Genomic DNA, 25,790 nt, shown 5'->3' on the forward strand with positions numbered 1-25,790 from the left:
GTAATAGGATGGAGAGATGAGAGGTTAGACAGAGAAGATTCCTGGAGGAGCAGTGATTTTCATTTCTAGTTTAGTTTTAGTGATTTTAGTGGTGGTCTGACAGGAATTATGGGGAAAGAGTTCTAGGTAGAGGCCTGGGACGGTGTCAGCTGATAGAACTGATCAGATCTAAAGTGTCAGAGAGCAGCCATTTCCAAGGGAGGGGTCCATCAGTCAATCAATCAGTCGACAGTCTTTGAGTGCTTACCGTGTACAGAGCACTGTACGGTGGGTGGCTGTTGTTCCCATGAGACCAGCTGGTGAGACTCATATTAAACTCCGTAACTCTGCACCCGCCACCAAGTGACCTCCGGGGAGCTTAGCTTAGCTTGGGCAGAAGTTGGTGTTAGAGAGGGCAAGCAGCGAGCTGCCACTCCTCTTCAGCTCAGCAGCCTAGCCACCATCCCATCCTCCAGCAGCTCCTTGTTCTGGGACTCAAGATGGAACAGGAGATATGTAGACCCGGGCTCCGGGCTGGGCGGGGTCGGGGAGAAGGTGTGGGTGCTTCCTCCAAGCCAGAGGCTTTTGTTGTTTAGAACATTCATTCATTCACTCAGTAGTATTTATTGAGCGCTTACTATGTGCAGAGCACTGTACTAAGCGCTTGGAATGAACAAGTCAGCATTCCAAGAACAAAGCAAGGGGATGGCCAACAAAGATGGGATTTGAAAAGGAGAGACGGGGATGGAAGTGGTGGTGACTGTGTTGGTGGGAGCGATACACTGAGTCGCCTTCTGCCTCTGCCCGGCTTCCACTTCCTCTAATTCACTCAGGTTGGTGGGAGGTGGGTGGGGATGGCCAGTGTTTATCAATCAATCATTCAAAGGAATTTATTAGTAGTAGTAGTAGCAATAATAATTGTAGTACTTGTTAAGTGCTTCTATGTGTCAGGTACTGTACTAAACACTGGGATGAATACAAGCAAATGAGGGTTGGACACAGTCCCTGTCCCATATGAGACTCACAGTCTTAATCCCCATTTTACAGATGAGGGAACTGAGGCCCAGAGAAGTGAAGTGACTTGCTCAAGGTCACACAACAGACAAGAGGCAAAGCTGGGATTAGAACCCACCTCGTTCTGACTCCTAGACCTATGTTCTATCCACTAGGCCATGCTGCTTCTCTTTATTGAGCACTTACTGTGTGAAGAACAGTGTACAAATTGCTTGGGAAAATAAAAGCCACTAGAGTTGTTAGACACAATCCCAGCCCACAAGAAGCTTACAGTCCACAGTGAAAAACAGATATAGAAGTGAATTACAGATCGTCCTCCTCCTCCTCTTCCTCCTCTTCACTCTCTCTTTAAATTGCTCTGACACGTCACCCCCTTAATAATGGTGGTATTTGTTAAGTACTTACTATGTGCAAAGCACTGTTCTAAGCACTGGGGGATATAAAGTGATCAGGTTGCCCCATGTGGGGGTCACAGTTTTAATCCCCATTTTACAGATGAGGTAACTGAGGCACAGAGAAGTGAAGTGACTTGCCCAAAGTCACACGGTTGGCAAGCAGCGGAGCCGGGATTAGAACCCATGACCTCTGACTCCCAGGCCCAGGCTCTTTCCACTGAGCCACGCTGCTTCTACAGTTCACCTGTCCCCCATGAAGCCCTCCCCAGCCTAGAATGGGCTAGAATAGCGTGGCCCTGCAGTAAATTTGGGAAATTCTGCCTGCGTCATTACAAAAATAAGAGATTTCCAAAGGTCAGAAATCTAATACAGGCAAAACAGATTCCAGTCCTAAATAATTTGATTTGCCATTATTTTCCTCTAGAAATATATTCACGTATTTGCATATATGCATTCTTGTCGTAAGAGTGAGGACTTCACTAATGCACCACGTTTGTTGAGCACTTAGCATTCCTTGTAATTAATGTAAATAAGTGACAATTCATATAATTTAAAAATTAATTTTAGAAGGGTCTTTGGACTGAAATCCACATATAACTCTGAATTACAGTAATCCTCCATTATTTTTATATCGCCGAACTCTCCTGGGCTCTCGGAGCATAGCCTTGCGTTCTTTGAAGGTCTGATAGCAGTAAACAAAGATGAGCATTTGCTGTACATTGGAAATCAGCTTCAGCAGCCCAGACAATAGCAACAACGGTGCTGAAATGACTTGACAAACAGAAATGGCACCATTACCGCAAGTACCCAGAAATTCCACCTGGCAATCAGCACGTTATTTTTGTTTGTCAGGTCATTCAGCCTCTGGTGGCTGCTCTTGTTTTCTTGCGGCCGAAGTTGATTTTCATTGTAAAGCAATGTTCAACTTTGTTTACTGATGTTCAAACTTCAAAAAACGCGAGACCATTTCAAAAGCCCTCCCCCACTTTCAAACCTTCGTTCCCCTTCTTCCCCCACCTCTACCCCTTTAAGGTGCTCTCCTTCTTGTTTCTGTGGCTCCTATTAGGGGAGCTGATTACACTAAATCCTCACCTAGGATTCCTCTCAACACAGCAGCTAATGCGACGAAAAGTGTCCTCAATTTGAGGTCTACCTACAGTGAGGTGCTAAGTGTTACAGACGAAATGTGGCCTGGATTAAGCCTCTGCTACTTCAGTTTGCAAGAGTGTTGTTATCGCTGTAAATCAACAAACTCATTAAAATCTGACCGTACTGTCTACTGAGCCAAACTTCCTCCTTCCATTTTCTCCTCCTATTTTGCTCTCTTTGCCTTTTCCCACGCTCCCACCCACCAACCACTATTCTGAAGGCTAATGAAACTGATAATGGTATTTGTATTTAAGTGCTTACTATGTACCAGGCACTGTTCTGAGCATTCTGGGGTAGATACAAGATAATCGGGTTGGACACGGTCCCTGTCCCACATAAGGCTCACAGTCTTAATCCCCATTTTACAGATGAGGTAACTTAGACACAGAGAAGTTAAGTGACTGCCTGAGGTCACACAGGAGACAAGTAATAATAATAATAATGTTGGTATTTGTTAAGCGCTTTCTATGTGCAGAGCACTGTTCTAAGCGCTGGGGTGGATACAAGGTAATCAGGTTGTCCCACGTGAGGCTCACAGTCTTCATTCCCATTTTACAGATGAGGACTACTGAGGCACAGAGAAGTTAAGTGACTTGCCCACAGTCATACAGCTGACAAGTGGCAGAGCTGGGATTCAAACTCATGACCTCTGACTCCCAAGGCCAGGCTCTTTCCACTGAGCTACGCTGCTTCCCCTAAATTGGGAGTTGGGATTAGAACCGGGTCCATCTGACTCCCAGATGCGAGCTCTATACACTAAGGCCATGCTGCTTCTCTAACTGGAGATCTGTGGTAGAGAAGGAGCATGGCATAATTGAGAGATCACGGGCCTGGGAGTCGATGGGTGTGGGTTCTAATCCCGGCTCTGCCACTTGAGTGCTGTGTGACCTTCACTTCACTTCTCTGTGCCTCAGTTGCATCATCTAGTAAAATGGGGATTGAGACTGTGAGCCCCTCATGGGACAGAGACTGTCCAACCCGATTTGCTTGTATTTCACCCCAGCGCTTAGTACAGTGCCTGGCACACAATGAGCACTTAACAAATACCCCAATTATTATTATTAATTGGGGAGAAGCAGGATGACGTGGTAGAAAGAGCACCAACTATGCTGTACTCTCCCAAGTTCTTAGTACAGTGCTCTGCACACAGTAACCACTCGATAAATACAATTGGTTGGTTGATTGCCTGGGAGGCAAAAGACTTGGGTGTGAATGCTGGTTCTGGCACTTGCTGTGTAACCTTGGACAAGCCACTTAACTACTCTGTGCTTTAGTTTTCTTATCTGTAATATTATTTAGTGCTATTATTGAGCACTTCCAGTGTGCAGAGTACTGTACTAAATGCTTGGGAGAGTACAAGACAACAGAACCCCCAACGAGCGTACATGGGCTATTAATTCCTGTTCTCCCTGCCCTCTGGATTGTGAGCCTGTGGGGCAAGGAATGCATCCAGCCTTGTATCCTTGTTTCTTGGCCCTTCCACTCATCAGCTGTGTGACTTTGGGCAAGTCACTTAACTTCTCTGTGCCTCAGTTACCTCATCTGTAATATGGGAATTAAGACTGTGAGCCCCATGTGGGGCAAACTGATAACCTTGTATCCACCCCAGTGCTTGGAACAGTGCTTGGCACATAGTAAGCGCTTAACAAAATGCCATCATCATCTATTCCAGCACTTGGTCCTTACTCCAGCACTAAGAAATAGCAGTTTTTATTATCATTATCCTGGGAGTTGCTGACCCCGACCCCAGCCTCATGGAGGTGGTGGGAACCACATCCAAGGTGATTACTCACAGTCCTGATTCTCGCTGAGAGGATAGGAGAACGGGGAGATTATTTCTGAACCCTCTTGCCTTTCCGGGGATGGGATGGGGGTGAGGCATTGTGTCAGTATCCTACAGCTGTAAATAAATAAAACTGCTCTCCAAATTCAGTTTAATCAGGTTTTTTGGGGGAAATTGGGCACATAAGGGGAAATTCTGGTTTAGGAGAGGTGCTGTGGCAGGGTGGAACAAGTATAGAACTAAGTGTTCCCATGTGGTAGTCCCAGCAACAGGATAAAATGCCTACCTACCTGCCTTCTTAGATTGTGTGCTCCTTTTGGAGTAGGACCTGTGTCTGACTTGATAGTTATGTATTTATCTCAGCACTTAACGTCGCGCTTGACACCTGGGTAGTGCTTAATAAATACCGTAAATACAAAATTTTCTCTCCTGTTCCATGTAGAGGATGTACTAATCAATTAGTCATGTTTATTGAACACTTACTATACGCAGAGCACTGTGCTAAGCCCTGAGGAGGGTACATTGCATACACAATTGCAGAATGCCCCATAACTGGAGCCGTGAAGAAAAGAACATGGTAAGAACTAAGGTAATAACTTGAAAACATCTGTAGCTGGGAGCTGGAAATATGGTGTACAGAACAAAGAAATAGGGGAAGAAGGAAACCCAGTAGTTAAGAAGGGTGCAAAAGTAGTAATAGGACTCACTTGCCGCGTGTTGAATGCTAAAAGGGCATCTGCCTTGGTTTGGATCTGTGATTTCGGTGCAGTGTGTCTGTTCTTTTATGCAAAGCTTTAGCTCTGAATAAGCACATGCAGAGCAGCTGGTCCAGCTGCAGGAGGCAGTTAATCTCTGGTGGCATACTACCACTGCTGAGGGGAGTGATGTTCATGAATTAACAAGGAGCCTGTTGCGTTTTGGAAGATCTGTGTCTTCCCGAACATGGAGGAAGAAACAGATTGAACGGGACGGTTTGGATGTCACTGGTGCCAAGGGTGCTCTGCATTCTGAAAACTTGGGCGTCCCCAAATGGGATCTTCAAAATTTTCCATTTTGCACCAAACCCCTATCACTTTTTGTCATCGACTGTTTCAAAAGGCATCTTGATAGATGCTGATTATGGAAAAATGAAAAGCTACTGAGGTGCTCTATCTGGGTTGCTAATTTCCCAGATTCCTTTTCCAAAGCTTAACCAACTGAAACCTTTAAAACACTTATAGGCCTGATCTCCCTATAGTTATAGGTCGGATTTTTAAGCTTTGATGTTTACACTTTCTTTATATAAGGATTCTTTTCTATTCATATATTTACATGAATATGGATGCACTCATATTAATTTAATCTATGAGTTTTGTGTGGGTGTGGGAAACTTTCTAATTCTGTGTTTACTCAATTAATATGTTCATTTGGTATAACATATCTGAAATGCTATTTAGAAAATCAGCAAAGCAAGGGTTTAAAGTCTGGTCATAGAGCTGAAGGTAATTGCAGAGCAAATTGATGTGGACAAAATGAAACTCCCAAATACTTTGTATTTTTCCAATCATTCCCCACTGGAAAATCTATATGCATTTAAACTTAAATTTTCTGCTGCAAAAAAAAAAATTGACATTCTTTAAACTGCTGGTCTTATTTTGACATATGGAAAAATTACTGATTCAGATTGTGGTATTTAATTGAAATATTCTTGCATGCAACTTTTAAACACAAATTTTTACACAGGCAGAAAAAGGAAAAGTTAGGATTTGCAAGCAATTTGAGGAACATTATGAGATAATTCAGGGTGGTTTTTTTTGTTTTTTGGGGTTTTTTTTAGATCACATACATGAGTTTTCTTCTTTGTGAAGACTGGTTGCATTAGAGAAGCAGCGTGGCTCAGTGGAAAGAGCATGGGCTTGGGAGTCAGAGTTCATGGGTTCAAATCCTAGCTCAGCCCCTTGTCAGCTGTGTGACTGTGGGCAAGTCACTTAACTTCTCTGTGCCTGTTACCTCATCTCTAAAATGGGGATTAACTGTGAGCCCAACGGGGGACAACCTGATTACCCTGTATCTACCCCAGTGCTTAGAACAGTGCTCTGCTCGTAGTAAGCGCTTAACAAATACCAACATTATTATTACTGGGTAGTCTGAAGAGTCAGCAGTATGGCCTGAATCAGAGGACCTGGGTTCTAATACTGGCTTTGACACTTGCTTGCTGTGTGACGTTAGTCAAGTCACTTAACTTCTCCGTGCCTCAGTTACCCCATCTGTAAAGTGGAGATTCAATACCTGTTCTTCCCCCCTATTTAGACTGTGAGTCCCAAGTGGGACCTGTTGATCATGTATCTTCCCCATTGCTTACTACAGTGCTTGGCACATACTAAGCATGGGTTCTAATGTTGGCTTTGCCACTTGTCTGCTGAGTATCCTTGGGCAAGTCACTTCACTTCTCTGGGCCTCAGTTACCTCTTCTATAAAATGGGGATTGAGACTAGGAGCTCCACATGGGACAGGAACTGTGTCCAACCCAATTTGCTTGTATCCACCCAGCACTTAGAACAGAGCCTGGCACATAGTAAGGACTTAACAAATAATAATCAGCACATAACAAATGTCACTATTATTATGATCATTATTATTAGGGTACACTTTGGAGAGTACTTTTATGTGAAAGGTTTGTGAATTGAAAATCGGAATGTGACACAAATTTTGTTATTTTATTTTAATTCTGCAGTTCCTGATCTTTTGCTTATTGTTTGTTTTCTATATGCTACACAAGCAGACAGTGAATTTTACAGGGCATTAGGGATGGTCATCCCTCACCGTCCCAAGATCGGCCCCTAGCTATAAAGCTATGTACTTCCACCCCCAAAGGCTTGAGGGCAAAAGAGTAGCTGTAGTTGACGATCATGACCTCTTTCTGGTGGGTTGGAGGTAAGGAGCTGAAAACTGGAGCATTCCAGAATGGTTTCCCAAGTTCGAACTCATCCACCCTCTTTGACAACCATCTGTTAAACCTCCTCCACTCCACCTCTGAAGCAAGCGGTTCTGCTCTTCTCTCCCTCTTCTCTTATCTAACAGCAGCCAAGAGGAAGAGCAGATGATTCTTATCTTTATGCATATCTCTCTGTCTCTGTTCTTCCCAGTCACTCAGTTTTACTGCCTCTTGTCACTCTGGATCACTTTCCCTCTCTCTAAGTCACTCTCTCTGTCTCCCTAGTTTCAGCTGGCCCCTCTCCTCTCAGAGTTGATGTTTGTTTCTCTTTAGCTCTACTTCTGACTTCTACTTCTGGCTCTCTAGTGTAGGCTTCTTGTTTCTCATTGCATTTATGAGGATCCAACTTTTCTGCCTTTTTTTAAAACCACTGTGGTACTCGTTAAGTGCTTACTATTTGCCAGGCACTGTACTAAGGCCAGGGGTAGATGCAAGATAATTGGGGTGGACACAGTCCCTGTCCCACGTGGGGCTTGCAGTCTTAATTCCCATTTTACAGATGAGGAAACTGAGGCACAGAGAGGTTAGGGGACTTGCCCAAAGTCACCTGGCAGAGAGGTGGCAGAGCTGGGATTAGAGCCCAGGTCTACTGACTCCAAGGCCGATGCTCTCTCTAGTAGGTCACACTGCTTCTGCCTTCAATTTTGATAAAGGGAAAAGGAGGTAAGCCAGATCATGAAAACTATTTCAAACTCTGGGAGAAAAACATAGATCGAAATATCCCTTTCAGTCCAAGCCCGTGGCATGATGAGGAGAAGAATGACTCTCTGGAATAATAATAATAATAATAATGTTGGTATTTGTTAAGCACTTACTATATGCAGAGAACTTTTCTAAGTGCTGGGGTAGATACAGGGTAATCAGTGTGTCTCACATGAGGCTCACAGTCTTAATCCCCATTTTACAGATGAGGTAACTGAGGCACAGAAAAGTTAAGTGACTTGCCCACGGTCATACAGCTGACAAGTGGCAGAGCCGGGATTCGAACCCATGACCTCTGACTCCCAAGCCCGGGCTCTTTGCACTGAGCCATGCTGCTTCTCTTAAACCAAACCACCAAGCAACTACAATGGAGCTGGGGTGGGAGTGCAGCTCAATAATCAATCAGTAGCATTTATTGAGCGTTTAGTGTGTGCAGAGCACCGTACTGAGTACTTGGGAGGATTCAATAGAGTTAACAGTCACAATCCCTGCCTCAAGTGGTAGCAATAATATTCTTTAGTAGTGATAATTCTTAAGTGCTTAGAAGTCCCCTTGGGAGACTTACAATCTAAAAATGATTTTACAGTCTTTATAGTCCGTCTCCCATTCTGAAACTGCTGGAAATGTTGAAATGCTATGAAAATGCTGCGCTGAAAATGACAAATTAGCAGAACCACAGTTTCAATGTTTGATAATCTCATATTGCTCCAGATCCTGTAATGTACAATAAACATAAAGCAAACAGCTTTAAAGTTAGCTGTAACAATGTTGAGGAATTTTTGATGAAATGGTCAATCTGAGTATGGGTGAGCATGATCTAGTGAAAAGAACCTGGGAATGAGACTCAGAGAACCTGAGTTCTAATCCCAGCCAAGTCACTTGCCTACTACTGAGGTATAGGGAAGTTAAATAATTTAACCAGAGTGAGTGACTTGGGCAAGTCATTTAACTTCCCTTTGCCTCAGTTTTCTCAACTGTAAAATGGAGATTCAATCCCTTTTCCCCCTCCTATTTAGATTGTGAGTCCTGTAAAGAGAGGGACTGTATCCAACCTGATTGGCCTGTACCTATCTACCTCACTGCTTAATAAAGTGCTAGGCACATAGTATACCTTTAACAAATACCAAAATTATTATTATTATTATTGTTATTGTTACTATTATTATCTGCTTTACAGTTTAAAAGTGTGATTGATGAATACTGAGTCAAGGAATCACAGTAGTGAGTAGCAGTAATACACTAAGGTTGGAAAAATGAGTGAAAAGGACTGGCTCTTGCACAGTATTTTGCTGCCTGAGATAATCCCAATGAAATCTCTCTTGTTGCCTCCATTCTCTCCCTCCTCCTTCACCTTCCTCCGCTCTCCCATAATAATAATAATGTTGGTATTTGTTAAGCGTTTACTACATGCCGAGCACTGTTCTAAGCACTGGGGTAGATACAGGATAATCAGGTTGTACCATGTGAGGCTCACAGTTAATTCCCATTTTACAGATGAGGTAACTGAGGCACAGAGAAGTTAAGTGACTTGCCCACAGTCACACAGCTGACAAGTGGCCGAGCAGGAAGTCGAACCCATGACCTCTGACTCCGAAGCCCAGGCTCTTTCCACTAAGCCATGCTGCTTCCCCATCTTTCCCAACAGTATCTCAAGAGGCGATTCCCTGCCCCCTCTCAAAATCCATCCCCTCCCCTTGGTCCTCCAACTCCATCCTTCGTACCGCATCAAAACACTTGGCCTTTCCCATCTTCCTTCCCTAACTGCCATCTTCAACTGAAAACTGTCCAGTAGCTTCTTCCCCACTGCTTTCAAACATGCTTATATATCCCCTATTTTAAGAAAACCTTTCTTGATGCTGTGAATCCCTCCATTTGCCTCCTGCCATTCCTCTCCAAACTCAATCATATTTATTGAGTGCTTACTATGTGCAGAGCATCATATTAAGCACTTGGGAGAGTATAGTATAGTAGAGGTGGTAGACATGTTCCTTTCTTACAAGAATCTTACAGTTTAGAGTGGGAGACAGATTTTAATATAAATTATGGTATGCAGTGGGGATGAGCATAAACTTAGAAGATACACAGTTCCTCTCCCATATGGGGCTTACGGTGTAGAGGGGAGAACTGTTTCTGAATCGCTCAAGCAGGTGAGGAAATGGAGGCACAGAGATGTTGTGACACTTTTTATTCACCAGATCATGCTGAAGATGAGAAGGTATTTTTCAGTCTTGCCTAAAGGAGGAGCAATTTTCCTCCAGGCATCAGATTAGATACAAAAAGTATCTTCTCATCTGCCTTTTTTTAGCCATATATACAAATAATTCTTGATGATCATGTACTCTTTAAAATCCTTTTGGAGGAGGAGGCAGTATACCACTCTATTGTCAGAGAAGGTAGCTCCCCATTTCAGTCTTCCATTTGAATCACTGGTATTCATTAAACACTTAAATGCTTGGAAGAGTACAATGCAATGATAGACACAATCCCTGCCCACTAGGAGCTTATTGTGTCTACAGGGGGAAACGGACATTAAAATAAATTACAGATAAGGAAATGTCAGAGAATAAGGATATGTACATAAGTGTTATGGGGCTGAGGGGATGAATTTCAAGCACTTACTGTAGTGCTCTGCATCAGTAAATATGATTGATTAATTGATTACAGATCCAAGTGCCTGGGTGATGCAGAAGGGAGAACAACTAGGGAGAAATGGGAGTTTAGGGAAGGAGAAGGTGTGATTTTAGGTGGGGAAGGTGGAGAAAGTGATGAACTGTAAAGTCTGAAAGGGTATGGAGTTCCAAGCCAGAGGGAACACATTAGCAAGGGGTCAGCATGAGAGATATGAGATTGAGATGAAGAGAGTAGGCTGGTGTTAGAGTCAGATGAGTGGCGGGTTGTAAGGTAGGAGGGAGATTGCTGATTGAGTGACTTAAAGTAAGAAATTTTGTACGATACAGACATGGATGGTCAGTCATTGGAAATTTTGAGGAGTAGGGACATGTGATTTGACCTTTTTTTAGAAAAATAATCCATGGAGTAATGTGAAATATGGACTGGAGTGGGGAGAGACAAGAGACAGGGAGAGTGTTGAAGTAGTCAAGGTGGGTTTTAAGTGCCTGGATAATCATGGCAGTAGTTTGGAAGAGAGGAAAGGACAGGCTCTAAGCATATTAAAAGGTAGAATTTAGCGGATTTTGTGACACTGAGTATGTGGATTGAATGAGAGAAATGAGTTGAGGAAAATGCCAGAGTTATGAGCTTTAGAAACAGGGGAGTAGTGGTGTTGTCTATAGCGATAGAGAAAGACTAGGGAGATCAGAGTTTGGGTGGGAAGGTGAGGAGTTCAATTTTGGACATGTAGTGAGGTTTTGACAGGACATCCAAGGAGGATGTTCTGAAAGCAGGAGGAAATGTGAGATTGCAGAGAAGGAGAAAATAGATTTGGGAATCCTTTGAAAGCCAACTGTAGTTTTATATCTGGGAAGCAGTTATAGATCTTTCCTTATTCACCAGAAACTTCATTTACACCGACCCAGGCACAATGGAGTCAGAGGGAGTCAAAATAATAGAGAAACAGACTCACAGAATAGAGGAATGGACACTCTAGCCAGGTGGGAAGCATAGTACATTCGTGAATAGGAAACTGGGAAGGATTGGTTAATCTTTTTTGCATGTATACATTTGAAGATTGGATATTCAACTAGTTTAATAATGTGAAGTACAGCAAAGTATTAAAAAAAAAGGTATCCATTCTTCTAAATAGGCTGTTCCCAAAAGCATATTTCTTTCTATGTTGGACTGGAATGTGTCACACTAAAGAGGGGTTAATGGAAGAAAACTGTCAATAGAGAGTGAACATAGTCCCAAACATTGTTAGAAGACAAGAGTTGCGCACAGACCAACTTGGTTTCTGTCAGTCTGGAGGGGAGCTTTTCTTGATCCAGGGTTTAAAGAAGATCAGGAGATTCAGAGGGAAGTTAGGAAACCACAGCAAGCAAGGAGGAGCATGTCAGCAGAGCAAAGAGCAAGATTTCTATTCACACAAAATAGACTTCAGGGTCAATCAGGCATAGTTCTTTTCAGCCGCACCCTCAAACGTTTGGAACACTGCTGTGCACCAAAGCACCCAGATGAGTGTCCCTCCTTATAGTCACAGGGGAGGAGAATGCTATAAAGCCAACATTTCACCCTTAAATCTTCTCCCTTCCTCCATTGGATAACTGTTAAGTAGCCAGATTTACAAGTGATAAATGGCTGGACTCTCCTGCCCCATCATTCTCATCACTGCCCCTACTTACTCAGCTAGTTTAAAAATGTTAATCCTATGCTGATTTTTGCAATCAGGAGATCTACAAAGTTGAGTAGTAGCAGCTTTGAAATTCAGAACAACTATAGAGCTTTGCATATACGGGAACATGTAGCTGTCTGTCCTTGCATTTCAAAGTAACAAGATATAGGTTAATCAGTGATATTGGAATGCTGCTTATGTGCAGAGCACTGTACTAAATGCTTGGCAGAGTACATTATAACAGAGTTGGTAGACATGTTCCCTGCCCACAGGAAGCTTACAATCTAGGTATATTATTTTACTGTAGATTCACTTGCAAAATGAATATATATATATATATATATATATATACATTAAACTATAATAATCTTGTGAATGTTTCATTCAAGGTTAAAATATTCTATCCTAGATAAACTTCTGGTGTGTTTTTGGAACTAATGCTAAGAACTAAGATGACTATAACTTTTTTGCATAAAGCTAGTAGATTCTTTAATTGATCCAAGAAAGAGTTAAATAATAGTAGTAATAGTATTCATTGATCGCATACTGGGTGTGGAGCACTTACTAAGAACTGGGACTACAAAGGTGGGAATTAGATATGGTCTAATGGCTGTATCTTTAGCTTCTGTAAACTTTTCGGTATTTACAAGATTTGAAATTGCTCACTGAAGAGGGAAATTGTAATTTTATTTTTCACTTGTAAAGCAATTCCTAATTTATACTGTTAATGCACACTTAACTGCAGCCCTCTAGCCAAGTCTTAATAGATCTATTTGTACTCTCGTCAACTTTCTTATTTGTGGTATGTTGATATTATTAAAAAGGGATGGAAGAAGATCAGATTTCTTCATTTGAAGTGCTACAGTTGAAAAAGACAAACCACACATCATTATTACTTCCCCAGATAGTCACTATTGCTAATTTAAAAAAATACTCAATACTAAAAATGGTGATATTTAAGTGTGTACTATACACCAAAATCTATTCTAAGTCCTGAGGTTGATAAAAGTGAAATTAGATCAGCCACAATCCCCATCCCCTATTTCTCTACCGGGCCTGCTAGTCTAGCTAGATTCCTCAGAGTGTACCTTTGACAGAAAAATCAGTATCAACAGAGCTTGTAGGTTACCACCAAATTTTTACTGGTGTAGAATGCTGATTGGCAGACAAATTCCAAAATTGCTAAGCATGAGTGAGGTAGTGTTTCTTAAAACATTTCAGCAAAACTCAGAAAGAAAATGGAATTAATCTGGGCATTTTAAATTGTTTTAGACCGTGAATCCAGAAATAGAGTTTTCCTTAAAGAAAAGCTCAGGTCTTTGGTAAGAAACGTTCACATTACCTCTAAATTATAGGGGAAAAAACTTTAGAAATAGTTGGCACAAACATTCTTTCTTGCCTTATTCTGAGCTTTGTAATATGTATTCAACACTAGAGCTTGATAATTTGTTAACAAGGTCTTTTTAACACTTTCGACAGATGCACATACTGTTTTCAATCTTCACGGTTAATTATTCAATTTTGTATTTGATGCTAGAACACCCTGACTCCTAATCACTGCTCATTGTTGGAAGTCCATTATATTCTAACTGTTTGAGTGCTCCCATTGACCTTGAACTGACATTATAAGCTGTGTCTAATCTTTTCACTCTATATTTCTAATGCTTCTTTTCTTTTTTCTCTTTGTCTGATCCCTGTTTAGCATCACAATGGGACTGCCTCTGAGTCCAGCAGCTGACTCCGCCCGCTCCGCAAGACACGCTCTCTCACTCATTGCCACGGCCAGACCACCCGCCTTCATCACAACTATTGCCAAGGAGGTGAGAAGCACCTTCCGGCTTGCCCAGATTCCTACTTCTAAAGAAATACTTCTTTTTCCAGTCAGAACCAGCAGGCAAAAAATTGAAATACTAAAAGTTCAGTTAGAATAAATAACCTATTGGAAAAAGCACAGACTTGAGAGTCAAAGGTTCTAATCCCAGCTCCACCATTTACCTGCTGTATGACCTTGGGCAAGTTATTTCACTTCTCTGTGACTCAGTCCCCTCGTCCACAAAATGGGGACTCACCTGTGCTCCCTCCTACTTAGAATGTGAGCCCCATGGGGGATCTAATCATCTTGTATCTACCCCAGTGCTTGGCACATAGTAAGCTCTTAAATACCATTATAATCATTATCGTAAGCAGGCCTTCTATTGGGTCAGAAGAGTGATTCAGCCAACCCAGTAGTAGTAATAATAATGGTATTTGTTAAATGCTTACTATGTGCCAAGTACTGTTCTAAGCGCTGATAGTCTGTCTCCAACATTAGCCACAGGGTGCTTATAGGAGCAATTTGATGTTTATCATAACATAACAATTTGTGTAAAATTAGGTCCTTAAAAAGGGAAAGTGATCTATCAAGCCTTTGAAAATTGTGAAAGGACTTTCACCCTCACCAATTAGTAAAAAAATGAGTGCTTCCCATCTTGTCCTCAGCCTGAAACTACAGAGATGATCAATCACTTAAATGCACAAGTGTTTTGACAAGCATGTGGCTTTTTGTAACACTGAACAAAATTATTCTCTAAATATTACATTGCTACGAGATATCATTAGTAGATGCTGAATTTGTCCTCGAAGAGGTTGATCAGAAAAGTATTTTGTATACTACAAAAACTTGACAGTCCACCACTCTCCTCACTTCCAAAGCCTTATTAAAATCTCTCCTCCAAAAAACCTTCCCTGATTATGCCATCTTTTCTTCTACTCCCTATCCCTTCTGCATCATGTAAGCACCTGGATTTGTACTTTTGAGTCCTTGATATTCACCCCTTGTACACATCCACAATTTACTTATTTTATTGTCTATCTGTCCCTTTACACTGTAAGATTGGTGGCAGAAAACATGTTTGCCAACTGTTATATTGTACTCTCCTAAGCACTTAGTACTGTGCTCTGTACCCAGTTCATGCTCAGTAAATACCATTGATGTATATTTCTTTATATATTCTTTCCAAAGGGTTGTGCATACTACTCCAAACAACTTTGTGGCATTGGTAGGTGTAGTTTATCATTGAGCTTTCTTTCAAGTCAAATTCTCTTTCCATTCCCAGCGGGTAGAGTAGGCTCGCATAAGCATATTCTGGCTCAAAATTGCTTTTCCCAACATGACCACCTGTAGACAACCTATGTGATACTTTGATGGACATGTCTCAAGGGGACTTTGCCAGGTTAAATAAAAATAGGGCTAGAGAGCACTCAAACTCCCAATTCTTCTGGAATCACTTTTTAGCTGCCCTTGCTCAGGCATAGGACTCAACTATTGACCATCTGGACCAACAGCAGAGCTCAGAGGGCATTAGCAGGATATATATCCACGATCTAAGTGTAAGTCATAGAATAAGGAGAGATTTGGAGGAATGGAGAAGGTTCATCCCCACTATCATCTAGCAGTGTGGCTTAGTGGAAAGAGCCCGGGCGGGCTCGGGAGTGAGAGGATGTGGGTTCTAATCCCATCTCCGCCATTTGTCTGCTATGTGATCTTGGGCAAATCACTTCACTTCTGTGGGCCTCAGTTCCCTCATCTGTAAAATGGGGATTAAACTGTGAGCCCCTTGTGGGACAACCTGATTACCTTGTATCTGCCCCAACACTTAGAACAGTGCTTGGTACATAGTAAGTGCTTAACAAATACCATAATTATTGTTATTATCTAGGAAACAGGAAGATTGGGGAGGGAAAACATAGGCTCAGCCTCTTTTGGAGTTTGAAAACGAAGCACAGAAATATGAAAGTTGTACAATCAGTTTATCAGTGATCATGATCACAACTCAGACCTTTGTTCTGCTCAGTCTGCTTCTTAGCTCTGAGAGAGACAGACTGTATTGTAAGAACTAATATATTTTAGCAGATGCATTGTATCTTTCCTTTTTCTGCCTTTAGTAGTAGCAAAAGATGTTCGGAAGGACAATCTGATGATTACCTTTGTTGACTTCTGTCTGTTCAGGGAGGGGTGAATATGCATTCTAAAATCTTTAATGTTTCCTCTAAATGATGAATTTAGCCAAACCCTTGTGATACTTTCTGCCTGCATGATTTCCCAAGCTAAGGGATTCCAAATACTTATTTGCCAGTCGATCAATCAGTGGTGTTTATTTGGGTCTTACTGTCTGCAGAGCACTCTTGTAAGCACTTGGCCGAGAATTCGTCTATTTTTTGTTATATTGTAATCTCCCAAGTGCTTAGTAGAGTGCTCTGACACAGTAAGTGCTCAATAAATACAGTTGCCTGACTGACACTTGTCTTATGCCGTCGAGTCATGTCTGACCCCTAGCGATGCCATGGACAAATCTCTCCCAGAATGCCCCACCTCCACTTGCAACAGTTCTGGTGGTGGTACGAGAAAGTATATTGCACTAGAGATGAAGATGTGATCCCAGCCCACAAGAAGCACATTCAGTGAACCAGCTCCAAACAAATCTTATGTTTTCATAGATTCCATTTTGACTAGGTATATAAAGTAGATATTGCACAAAAGCAAGCAGTTCCTGGAGGAAAGCGATGTAATATGACTTGAATCTTCTTTTTTTGTAGGTCCACAGACATACCGCCTTGGCAGCAAACACTCAATCTCAGCAGAATATTCACACCACAACTCTTGCCCGGGCCAAAGGAGAGATCTTGAGGGTCATTGAAATCCTTATTGAAAAAATGCCTACAGATGTGGTTGACCTTCTTGTGGAGGTAAGATTATCATACTGTAATTCCACTGTGAGAAAGTGTGTCTTTCTATGCACATCGAAACATTTCCTCTCCTTTTCTCCCCTGCAAAATATATGTTCACATCTACCATGAGAAGTAAAGACCTAATGGAGGAAATTTAAAGATTGTAAAAAACGTTTATGGGGGAAGGAGATTGTGAATCCTATGTGTATCAGGGACTGTTCCTGATCTAAGTATCCTATTTCAAACCCGGTGCCTTGAATAGTGCTTGGAACATAGTAAGTACTTAACTAACTAATAGGAACTAGTATACCTCCCTACGAAGTATGAAAAAGCAATATCAAGTACTTTAAAAATATTTAAATTGGATGAATTGTTTCCCACAGGTTATGGACATCATTATGTACTGCCTTGAAGGATCCTTAGTTAAAAAGAAGGGACTCCAGGAATGTTTCCCAGCAATCTGCAGGTAAAGAAAGATTAAATAATTTCAAGAAGGAATCAATACTGACATGTTGAATAGTGTCCTCTGATTAGCAGTCGTACATCACTAGAGGTGGAAAAATCTTTATGGTGTCAAAATTTGCATTGTTTTTTAAATGAACAGTTTTGGCTAGGCTCTTCCCAGCGATAGAGAGCAGTTGGATCCCATCATCATTTCCATTCTCATTCAATCAATCGTATTTATTGAGCACTTACTGTGTGCAAAGCACTGGAGTAAGCACTTGGCAGCCTTTGTCCCTTTCTTGTTGAAGATTGTGATATAGATAGCATGCTTACTACAGTGCTCTGCATGCAGAAAGCACTAAATAAATACAATTGAATAAATTGCAAATCATGTGGCACTTTCCCAGAGTCCCAAATGTTGAGAGAGAGCTTGGGTAACAATATGAACAGCACCGCCCTCCTCTGTGTCTTTCCAACCACTCCTTACTTATTGATTTGACTGATATGACATCAGGTGTACAGAGCCCTGCTGTTTCTGCTGGTCCTAATTGCAGTACTGACTAAAATGTTTCATTTTAAGAATGTATGTGTGCATGAACACTGTGTTGGGGTATTTATTAAGTGCTTACTATGTGCTAAAAACTGGGGAAGGTACTGGGAGATATCACATTGGGTTCTTGTGTTTTCTCCTCAAGGACATAAACATAAAGGTGAATTTTTTTGTAAATTTTTGTTATTCCAATGCAGTAGCAGCTGGGTTTGATGAAGTATGCCAATCACAGAAAAAATAAGCATGAAATGTCTGTTTGGAATTTGTCTTCCTGTTATGCCTGTTTATGCTGTTGTGATACCTTTATTTTTAGAAATTATTATGCAATATAGTATCATATAAAATTCAAAAATATTATCAAGACAAAAATGTAAGTCAGAAATTGAGGTCAACTGAAGATAAAAATAAAAGTTTGAAAGGAAGTTTCTGAATAATATTTTGCTAAATCATCAGAATGTTCTTGCAACATTTGGGGGATTTCAGGTATAAACTAGAATAAATTAAATATATCAATAATCTTGCACTTTAAAAATATATATCATTTACTCATATAGAAGTCAGGAAATCAATATGAATTTCAATAGTACTTAATATTGATCAGTATTCAATATATATTATTGTTGAATCAATATACCATTCTCAAGTCAGTAAATGGTGAGATTTTTTAAAATCAATTATCTTGTCCCTGTGTAGAGCAAAATGCTTGGTTCATTTTTAAAATGCATTAGCAAGTGGCTCATTTCTCTGTTTTAAAATTAAATACCATTCGATATTTCATTTTATGTAATTCAGGTAATATTTAAACAGTGTTGAATAACTAATTTTTTCATTCAGAAATTATTAAAAATAGATGAATTTTTAAACCTAATTTCTTTAAAATTGTCATCTAGATTAATGAATTAAAAGTTTCTTTTGTTAAAAAAAAAATCAGAAAATGTTCAAGTCCTGCAAAGTCACTGTTGTGTGCATAGTTCTTTACATAATGATAATTCTTATAAATTAAAGCATATGTACTGTCTTTCATACTTGAGGATTGTTTCATATTAAATTTACTTTCTATTTTACATACGTCTTTGAATCATTAATTAGGCAGTTTATTACTTTTACTCTTTTCTGTTACACATTTCCCAGCAAAGAGTGTTCCATAGGATTTCTCTGGGAATCAAGTATCTGAGTGCCAGAAATATATTTTTACCACCTCAACTAAGCTGATGGGTTTTAATGAAAGACTTGATTAAAGAGTTAATGATGGTAGGGAATCTCTTAGATGAAAAAAAATAGTGGAAAAAGGGCAATGTCCTGAAAATATGGTCTGAAATTACTGATGCACCTTCATTGTGTCGTGAGGGGAGGGAGAGGGAGAGGGAGAGGGAGAGAGAGAGAAAGAGAAAGCTCATGAACTTTGATACTGTGCTCATGAACAGTATCAAATAATTTGCTATAAATGACAAAATAGAAAACCCACATCCTGGAGGAACTCTAAAAGAAGTATGTGGTGATGACTCTTTCTTGGTCCTTGGCTAGCAGCAGATTCCTGACTGTGTTAATACCAGACTTAGATGGGGAAACAGCTAGATAAAGTCACTAAAATAGCTGGTAATGTTAATTTTAAAGTATAAAGAGAGTTGTATTTTGGAACACCTGCCATTTATTTTCCAGAATTCTAGCTATTCTTTTGCACTTGTATATATTTCATATTATGTAAGTGAACATATATATGTATATATGTGTGTGTTAGACTTGCTATGTGTACAGTCTCACTCAGTTTTACTCAATTGAGAACAAAGATTGAATGGTGTTTAGATTTTAAACTCCTAAACTATAAGTTCATTGAGTAAGACCCATGTATTTTATGTATTCTGTTCTGGTGACCCAGTAAACTTATTATTTAATCAATACCTAATTGTTTGAAATGTTTATATAGGTTGGTTACATACTTTTATATTGAAGACAGTAAGGTCAACTGTTGATGAAAGAAAAATACACTGCTTATTTCTGGAAGTCTATTAACTCTTCCAGGCCCCTAAAGTATTGCAGTCTTTAATGCACTGAAAAATGTAATTTACCAAAAGTCTCTTCTTGGCATAGAGGCAGGTGAATAGCTGGAAGTAAGGGAGTAGAGCTTTTTGGGGTTTTTTTTTTTCCCTAAGTGCTTGAAAGATTGTCATTAGATGGGGCAAGGAATTTGAAAAGGCTTTAAATAGGTTTTGCTTTGACTGAACATTTATAACATTCTTTAGCCCATAATCGTTTACAGTAATTCTTCCATGTAGCTGCAATAACATTTCAATGTTTAGGGAATTACAATCATACTGACTCCTGCTACCTGCATGTGTATTACAGGAACATGGAATAGCCCTTAGAGAAAGCAACTCTAGCACTTAGCGGCTGTTATTCAGCAATTAAAAGCATCTGGCTTTCAATGTCAGAATACAAAATGTTTTCTCAGAAACCAGGATGATAAACATCTAGAATTTGTTACGGAATCTGTCTGCAATATCAATCCATCGGTCGTATTTATTGAACGCTGTGTGCAGAGTACTGTACTGAGCACTTGGGAAGATACCATACAACAGACACTTTCCCTGTCAATAGCTACAATAATATAAGCCTTTACCTGTGAATAATGTAAACCTTTAAATAACAGCCCAATTTGCAAACTCACATCATCTGAAAATGGCATCAAGATCCTATATCTGTTTTATGACATCCCTTAAGATAGTTTAAAAATGTGATTTTTAAGTTGATCATTAGAACCCAGCTAAATATATTTAGAAGTGATGGAGGTAACAACTTTATATGATTTTTGGTACGAGCAGCCATGCCTACTGGAATTGACTCTGAAATCCCTTGTTTATTCAGCATTTGAACATATTGCCAGCTCTCCTAATACTGAGTTAAATAATAATATAATGATGAAGTGGGTAATACGATGCAAGCTTTTCTTTTTCAGTTGTTGTCTGCTTTGTGAACAGTAATAGGCCATCACCTAGAGTATAGATTTCTCTAATCTGCCAGGACTGTGAATGGATAAATCACCTGGATTTTCAGAAGTAGTGTTGCCGTTGGAATTTAAAATATCCTCATGTGGGTTAGCTATTTTGAACTCATTGTCTTTTAGATGACCTCTATTGTGTGGAACCAAAAAAAAAAAAGACTCCCTTTGTTTTGCCCCAAATATATGATTTAAACTGACAAAATCATCATTCATATATGTTTTTGGAAGACAAATATGTTTTCCATTACAGACATTTTAATTAAAACTGAATTAAGATAATTCAATTTGAAGAATAAAATAAATGCTCTAAGTGATATACAAATGACTGTAGTAATTATGATTAATTTGCAGTACAAGGAATATTTGAAATGTAGATCCTAATCCTCAAACAGTAGAAAAAACAATAGCAATCAAACTGCAATTGAAAAAATGAGTCTTTAAGGGAAGTTTGCATTTTGTTAAACTTAGTTGTTATGTAGAAAGACTAATTCTGCTTTTCAAGCAAAAAGCGGAATCGGCTTCATTCATCTAAATTGGCTACTTGCAGTTAAGTAAGGAAATGAATCCTGTCTATTTTAGTACAGTAGTGTGTGCTGGTCATATTTTTAAAAAATCTCTTCCCATCATATGGTTTGTTCCATACTAAGAGAATGATAACACTACTGGGATTTCAAACAGTTTCAATCCCAGCTCCTTAAAAATTTGTTTAATTAGCTCATGCAGCTTATTCTTAATGGTAAATATTATAAATTTAATCAAGGAATCAAAGGGTTAAAAAGGCTTCAGTGGGCATCTATTGCAAGCTTCTCTTGAGGATATGCTACCTAAATTGTTAGATCTAAAAAGTCCTTTGAAATCTTCCAGATTCCAACTTCTGCAGTCCTCCTTTCAGTGTAAACAACAATAGGGAGACAACTCTAAATTTTAGACTGATTAGGTTTTTAACCTAAGTGAATTGTTTTTGTTATTTGAAGCCTTTTTAGGTTACGATCAAATTGTTTTTGATTCTGCACTGTTTCGAAAGTATTTTTTTTGTGTGTAATTTGGAAGGTTTCTAATTGGCTGCTAATTTAATATTAATACTTGGTAGTATTTTCTAAAGAGGCATTTTAGACATTTTCATGAGAAGTGTTATTAAATATTTCCTAATATACCATTGTCATTAGTCCTTTCTCTGTCATATGTCACCTGAAATAGAAAAAATGGCAGCAGAAGCCACAGGAACACATGAGTTCTCTAAAGGTCAGAAATTAGAGAGCAAAAAGTAAAGGGTCTTGGGCGTATATTGGAGAACACAATCAATGAGAAGGACCACGAAGACAAACCTCGAGAGAGATTTTGAAGAGACCCAACATAAAGCCATGTCTAAGATTGGGGTGGGTTGAGAAAAAAAGATTGATTTACAGAAGATGATGGAGAGGTTATTAAGAATGAAGATGGCAAAGAGGGATTTGAACCTATAGACACAATTAAGAGACTAAATGGCTTACTGTAAAAGATGGTTTTGTGTGTGTGTTAAGAGATGTACACTTATGAAAAAATGGAATACTACGACTGAAAGACATCATTTAGTCTGCCCCGCTGCCTTCAGGCATCGTTATACCCAACCATCTTAGTGAGATGGTATTAAAGACCTCCAGAGAAGGATGTTCCATAATCTCCCTTTGGTATCCCATTCCAATGTTTAATAATAGATGAAAGATGATTTACAGTGATTTTTAAAAAGGACATTTCACATAATATTCTTTTACAATTAGTACAGTTTTATAAGTAAAGTGGGTGTTGTAGAGAAATTTGTATCATATAATATTATACTAGATCAATTAACATGTGGAATTTTCTTTTCAAGCATGCCATTTAATCTATTTTAATTGTGTTTATCTTCTAGAATTTTAACCCGGTAATCTTTTCTGTTTTCAAAAGATATGATCAAAGGCTTTCCATTACAGAGCTGTCAGTTTCATGCTAATGTACCCTGACTCATGGGGCCTTTACAAGTAGCTTCTAGTAAACCTGCAATTGTTTGACTAAATTGAAAATACATTTTTAAGGAGGGTCACTGGGGCAGGTAACAATCTAGCATGCTGATTCCTGCCTAGCTCTTAGGGCAGTTGTATTCTTTGTTGATGGTAGTTTGTCTGATGGCCTGGGTGATTGCACAGAAATATCCACCCGTCTTCCAAAAACGTGATTTCAACTTCCAGTTGCCGAAGAACAGCCAGGGGTTCTTTGTTGTTTCTGCCAAAGGACCACCATTCAGGCTAAGGAGATGACCCTAGGGAGTAAAGCAGAGGGAGGAGAGCTTCTCCATTCATCCTCACCCATATCCTCATAAGGCACAGCTCGAGAAGGAGGCAGAAGATTTACATTATAATAATAATGATAATGATTATGGTGTTTGTTAAGCACTTTACTAAGCGCTGGAGTCGCATACGCAAATCGGGTTGAACACAGTCTCTGTCCCGCATGAGACTCACAGTCTTAATCCTTGTTTTACAGATCAGGTTATTGAGGGATCCTCCTCTGAGTCACAGAGGAGTTAAGTGACTTGCCCAAGGCCACACAGCAGACAAGTGGTGGAGCCGGGATTAGAACATGAGACCTTCTGACTCCCAGGCCCACGCTTTACCCAATACACCGTGCTGCTTGATTGAACCTCCTCCTACACTTTCTTTTCTTTCAGCAGCCACATCTGTTCTCTAGGTTGTGGGAGAGCAGAGACAAGTCAGGCATCCTGAGTGCTCACCTCTGTTCTCTCTGTTGTGATTTTTCCAGGCCTGGAAAAGCACAAACAGAGCTATAGGAAAGTAGGACATAAGGGCAGTGCAGCTGAAGTATGTTTAGCACTCTTATCAGTTGTTTTCTCATTACAGCAGTCCTATGAGGTGAGAATATTTACTTATGTTTTTCAGAAGTGGCAACTGAGGTCCAGAGAGGCCTAGTGACTTGCTTAAGGTCACACAGCAGGTCAGTGGCAGCACTGGAAACTAAAACCTAGCTCTCCTGTCTCTCTGACCCACATCTGTTCCAAGGGACCGTGTCACCACCACAGCTTTCTACAAGGATCCTACTGACTTCACAGTGTCAGAGCTGGCAAGAGAATGAGGGGAGGAATTCTTGACGATCTGTGGACTGCCAGCCGCAGAATAGCTGTGTGGCCAGGACACGGTGCACCCAGTGCAAAGTGCACTCTACCCTTCTGAATTAGGATTGTCACTACCCAGATTGATTAGTCCCGTCAAAGGCAGTGGGAGACTACTGCTGGCCAGCCCGTTTTTCCAATGAATCTTGATACTTAGATTGGAGACAAGGAGCTACCTGCAAAGCTGCCAAAGGCCATGCTTAACGATGGATCTGTTTTTGTTAGCTGACAAAGAAAATATGCTTTTGAAATATGCTTTGAAAAAAGTTTTGGGCACATTCATACATCTGAATTACAAAACATTGTAATGTGTCTTAAAATTGAACAGTTTTCCCTCTTCGCTCATAAGTGTTTATATTGGGTGAGCAGAAATGAGGTGGGTTGGTTAAAAATAATTGTAACCTAGATCAGTGTTTGCACTTACTTTCAAAACAGCTTTCTCCCCTTTACTAAAGAAGTTTACTTTCCTATGGTTTTCCATCGGCCTATGTACACAGTTACAAGTAGATTTCAATTTCATATTCATCTCCATTGAATTAGATTTTTTTTTAAATGCAGTCACTAATATACATCACATTCAAAATGTGCCTGTTTTAGCCAGTGCAGGCACTTCTGAATGTACACTTTCATAGTCATCCATTGAATTAGATTTATTTTCTTAATTGTTAATGTACATCACATTCAAAATGTGCATGTTTTAGCTAGTGCAGTTACTTAGAAATGTAATTCCACAAGCCTTAGCAGTTGTGGTGATCAGACATTAGTTGTCCAGATAGACATGAAACTATTTTACCTTTGGTCCCAGGATTTATGTAACTGCAGAGTTGCTCCTCTAATACCAGTGTACCTCAGTCTCCTCTATCTCACCGCCTACCTCTAGCCCAAATCCTGACTCTGGCCTGAAATGCTGTCCCTCTTCATATTTGACAGGCAATCACTCTCCCCACCTTCAAAACCTTATTAAAAGCAGATCTCCTCCAAGATACCATCCCCAACTAAGTCCTCATTTCCTCTTCTCCCACTTCCATCCATGTTCCCTTTGCGCTTGGATTTGTACTCTTCCTTCACCACTCTCTCAACCCTAAAGTACTTACATACATATCCATAATTCTTTTATATTAATGTATGTCTCTCCCTTTAGACTGTAAGCTCTTTATGGTCAGGGAATGCGTCTGCCCTTCTGTAGTATTGCATTCTCCGAAGTGCTTTGTACTGTGTTCTGCAGATAGTAAGCACTCAATAAATATGATTGATAGAGAAGGGAGTATATTGAAAATCAAATAGATGACCCCCAATATGACTCAGTGTCTTGTACTCGCTGTTTTGAGAGTGTCAAGTTTGCATAAACAAAGGAATAATGTTGAAAAATATGCTGAAGATTAAAAATATATTTTGGTATTAAAAATTCAACAGAGTTGCTCTCCAGTTCCTTAGTGATGACGAGTGTTATTGCTTCTAAAATAGTATAGAACATCTTATTTTGTTATAGGCACTTTAGTTCTGGGGTGGAAATGACCTATAAATGGTGGAAATATATCAAAAACTATACTACTGATCTTCTCTCCCTAATCTTTTCCTCCATCTATTGTTCCGAATGTACCATTTTTTCTACTAGATTGTAGGTTCTTTGTGGGCAAACCACATACCTATTCAGTCAGTCAATTA

General features: G+C 39.9%; 1 protein-coding gene across 2 annotated transcripts in view; it reads left to right on the forward strand.

Moving 5' to 3' along the window:
* Positions 1–25,790, forward strand: part of WDR7 (WD repeat domain 7) — a 447,173-nt gene that overhangs the window by 319,060 nt on the left and 102,323 nt on the right. For both annotated transcript variants that reach the window (XM_029059993.1, XM_029059994.1), the window contains 3 exons: positions 13,987–14,104; positions 16,860–17,009; positions 17,375–17,457. In XM_029059993.1, the coding sequence (XP_028915826.1) occupies positions 13,987–14,104; positions 16,860–17,009; positions 17,375–17,457 (351 nt within the window). The remainder of the gene's footprint in view (positions 1–13,986; positions 14,105–16,859; positions 17,010–17,374; positions 17,458–25,790) is intronic.

This window comes from Ornithorhynchus anatinus, chromosome 3 (assembly GCF_004115215.2).
Source record: "Ornithorhynchus anatinus isolate Pmale09 chromosome 3, mOrnAna1.pri.v4, whole genome shotgun sequence".
NCBI lineage: Eukaryota > Metazoa > Chordata > Mammalia > Monotremata > Ornithorhynchidae > Ornithorhynchus > Ornithorhynchus anatinus.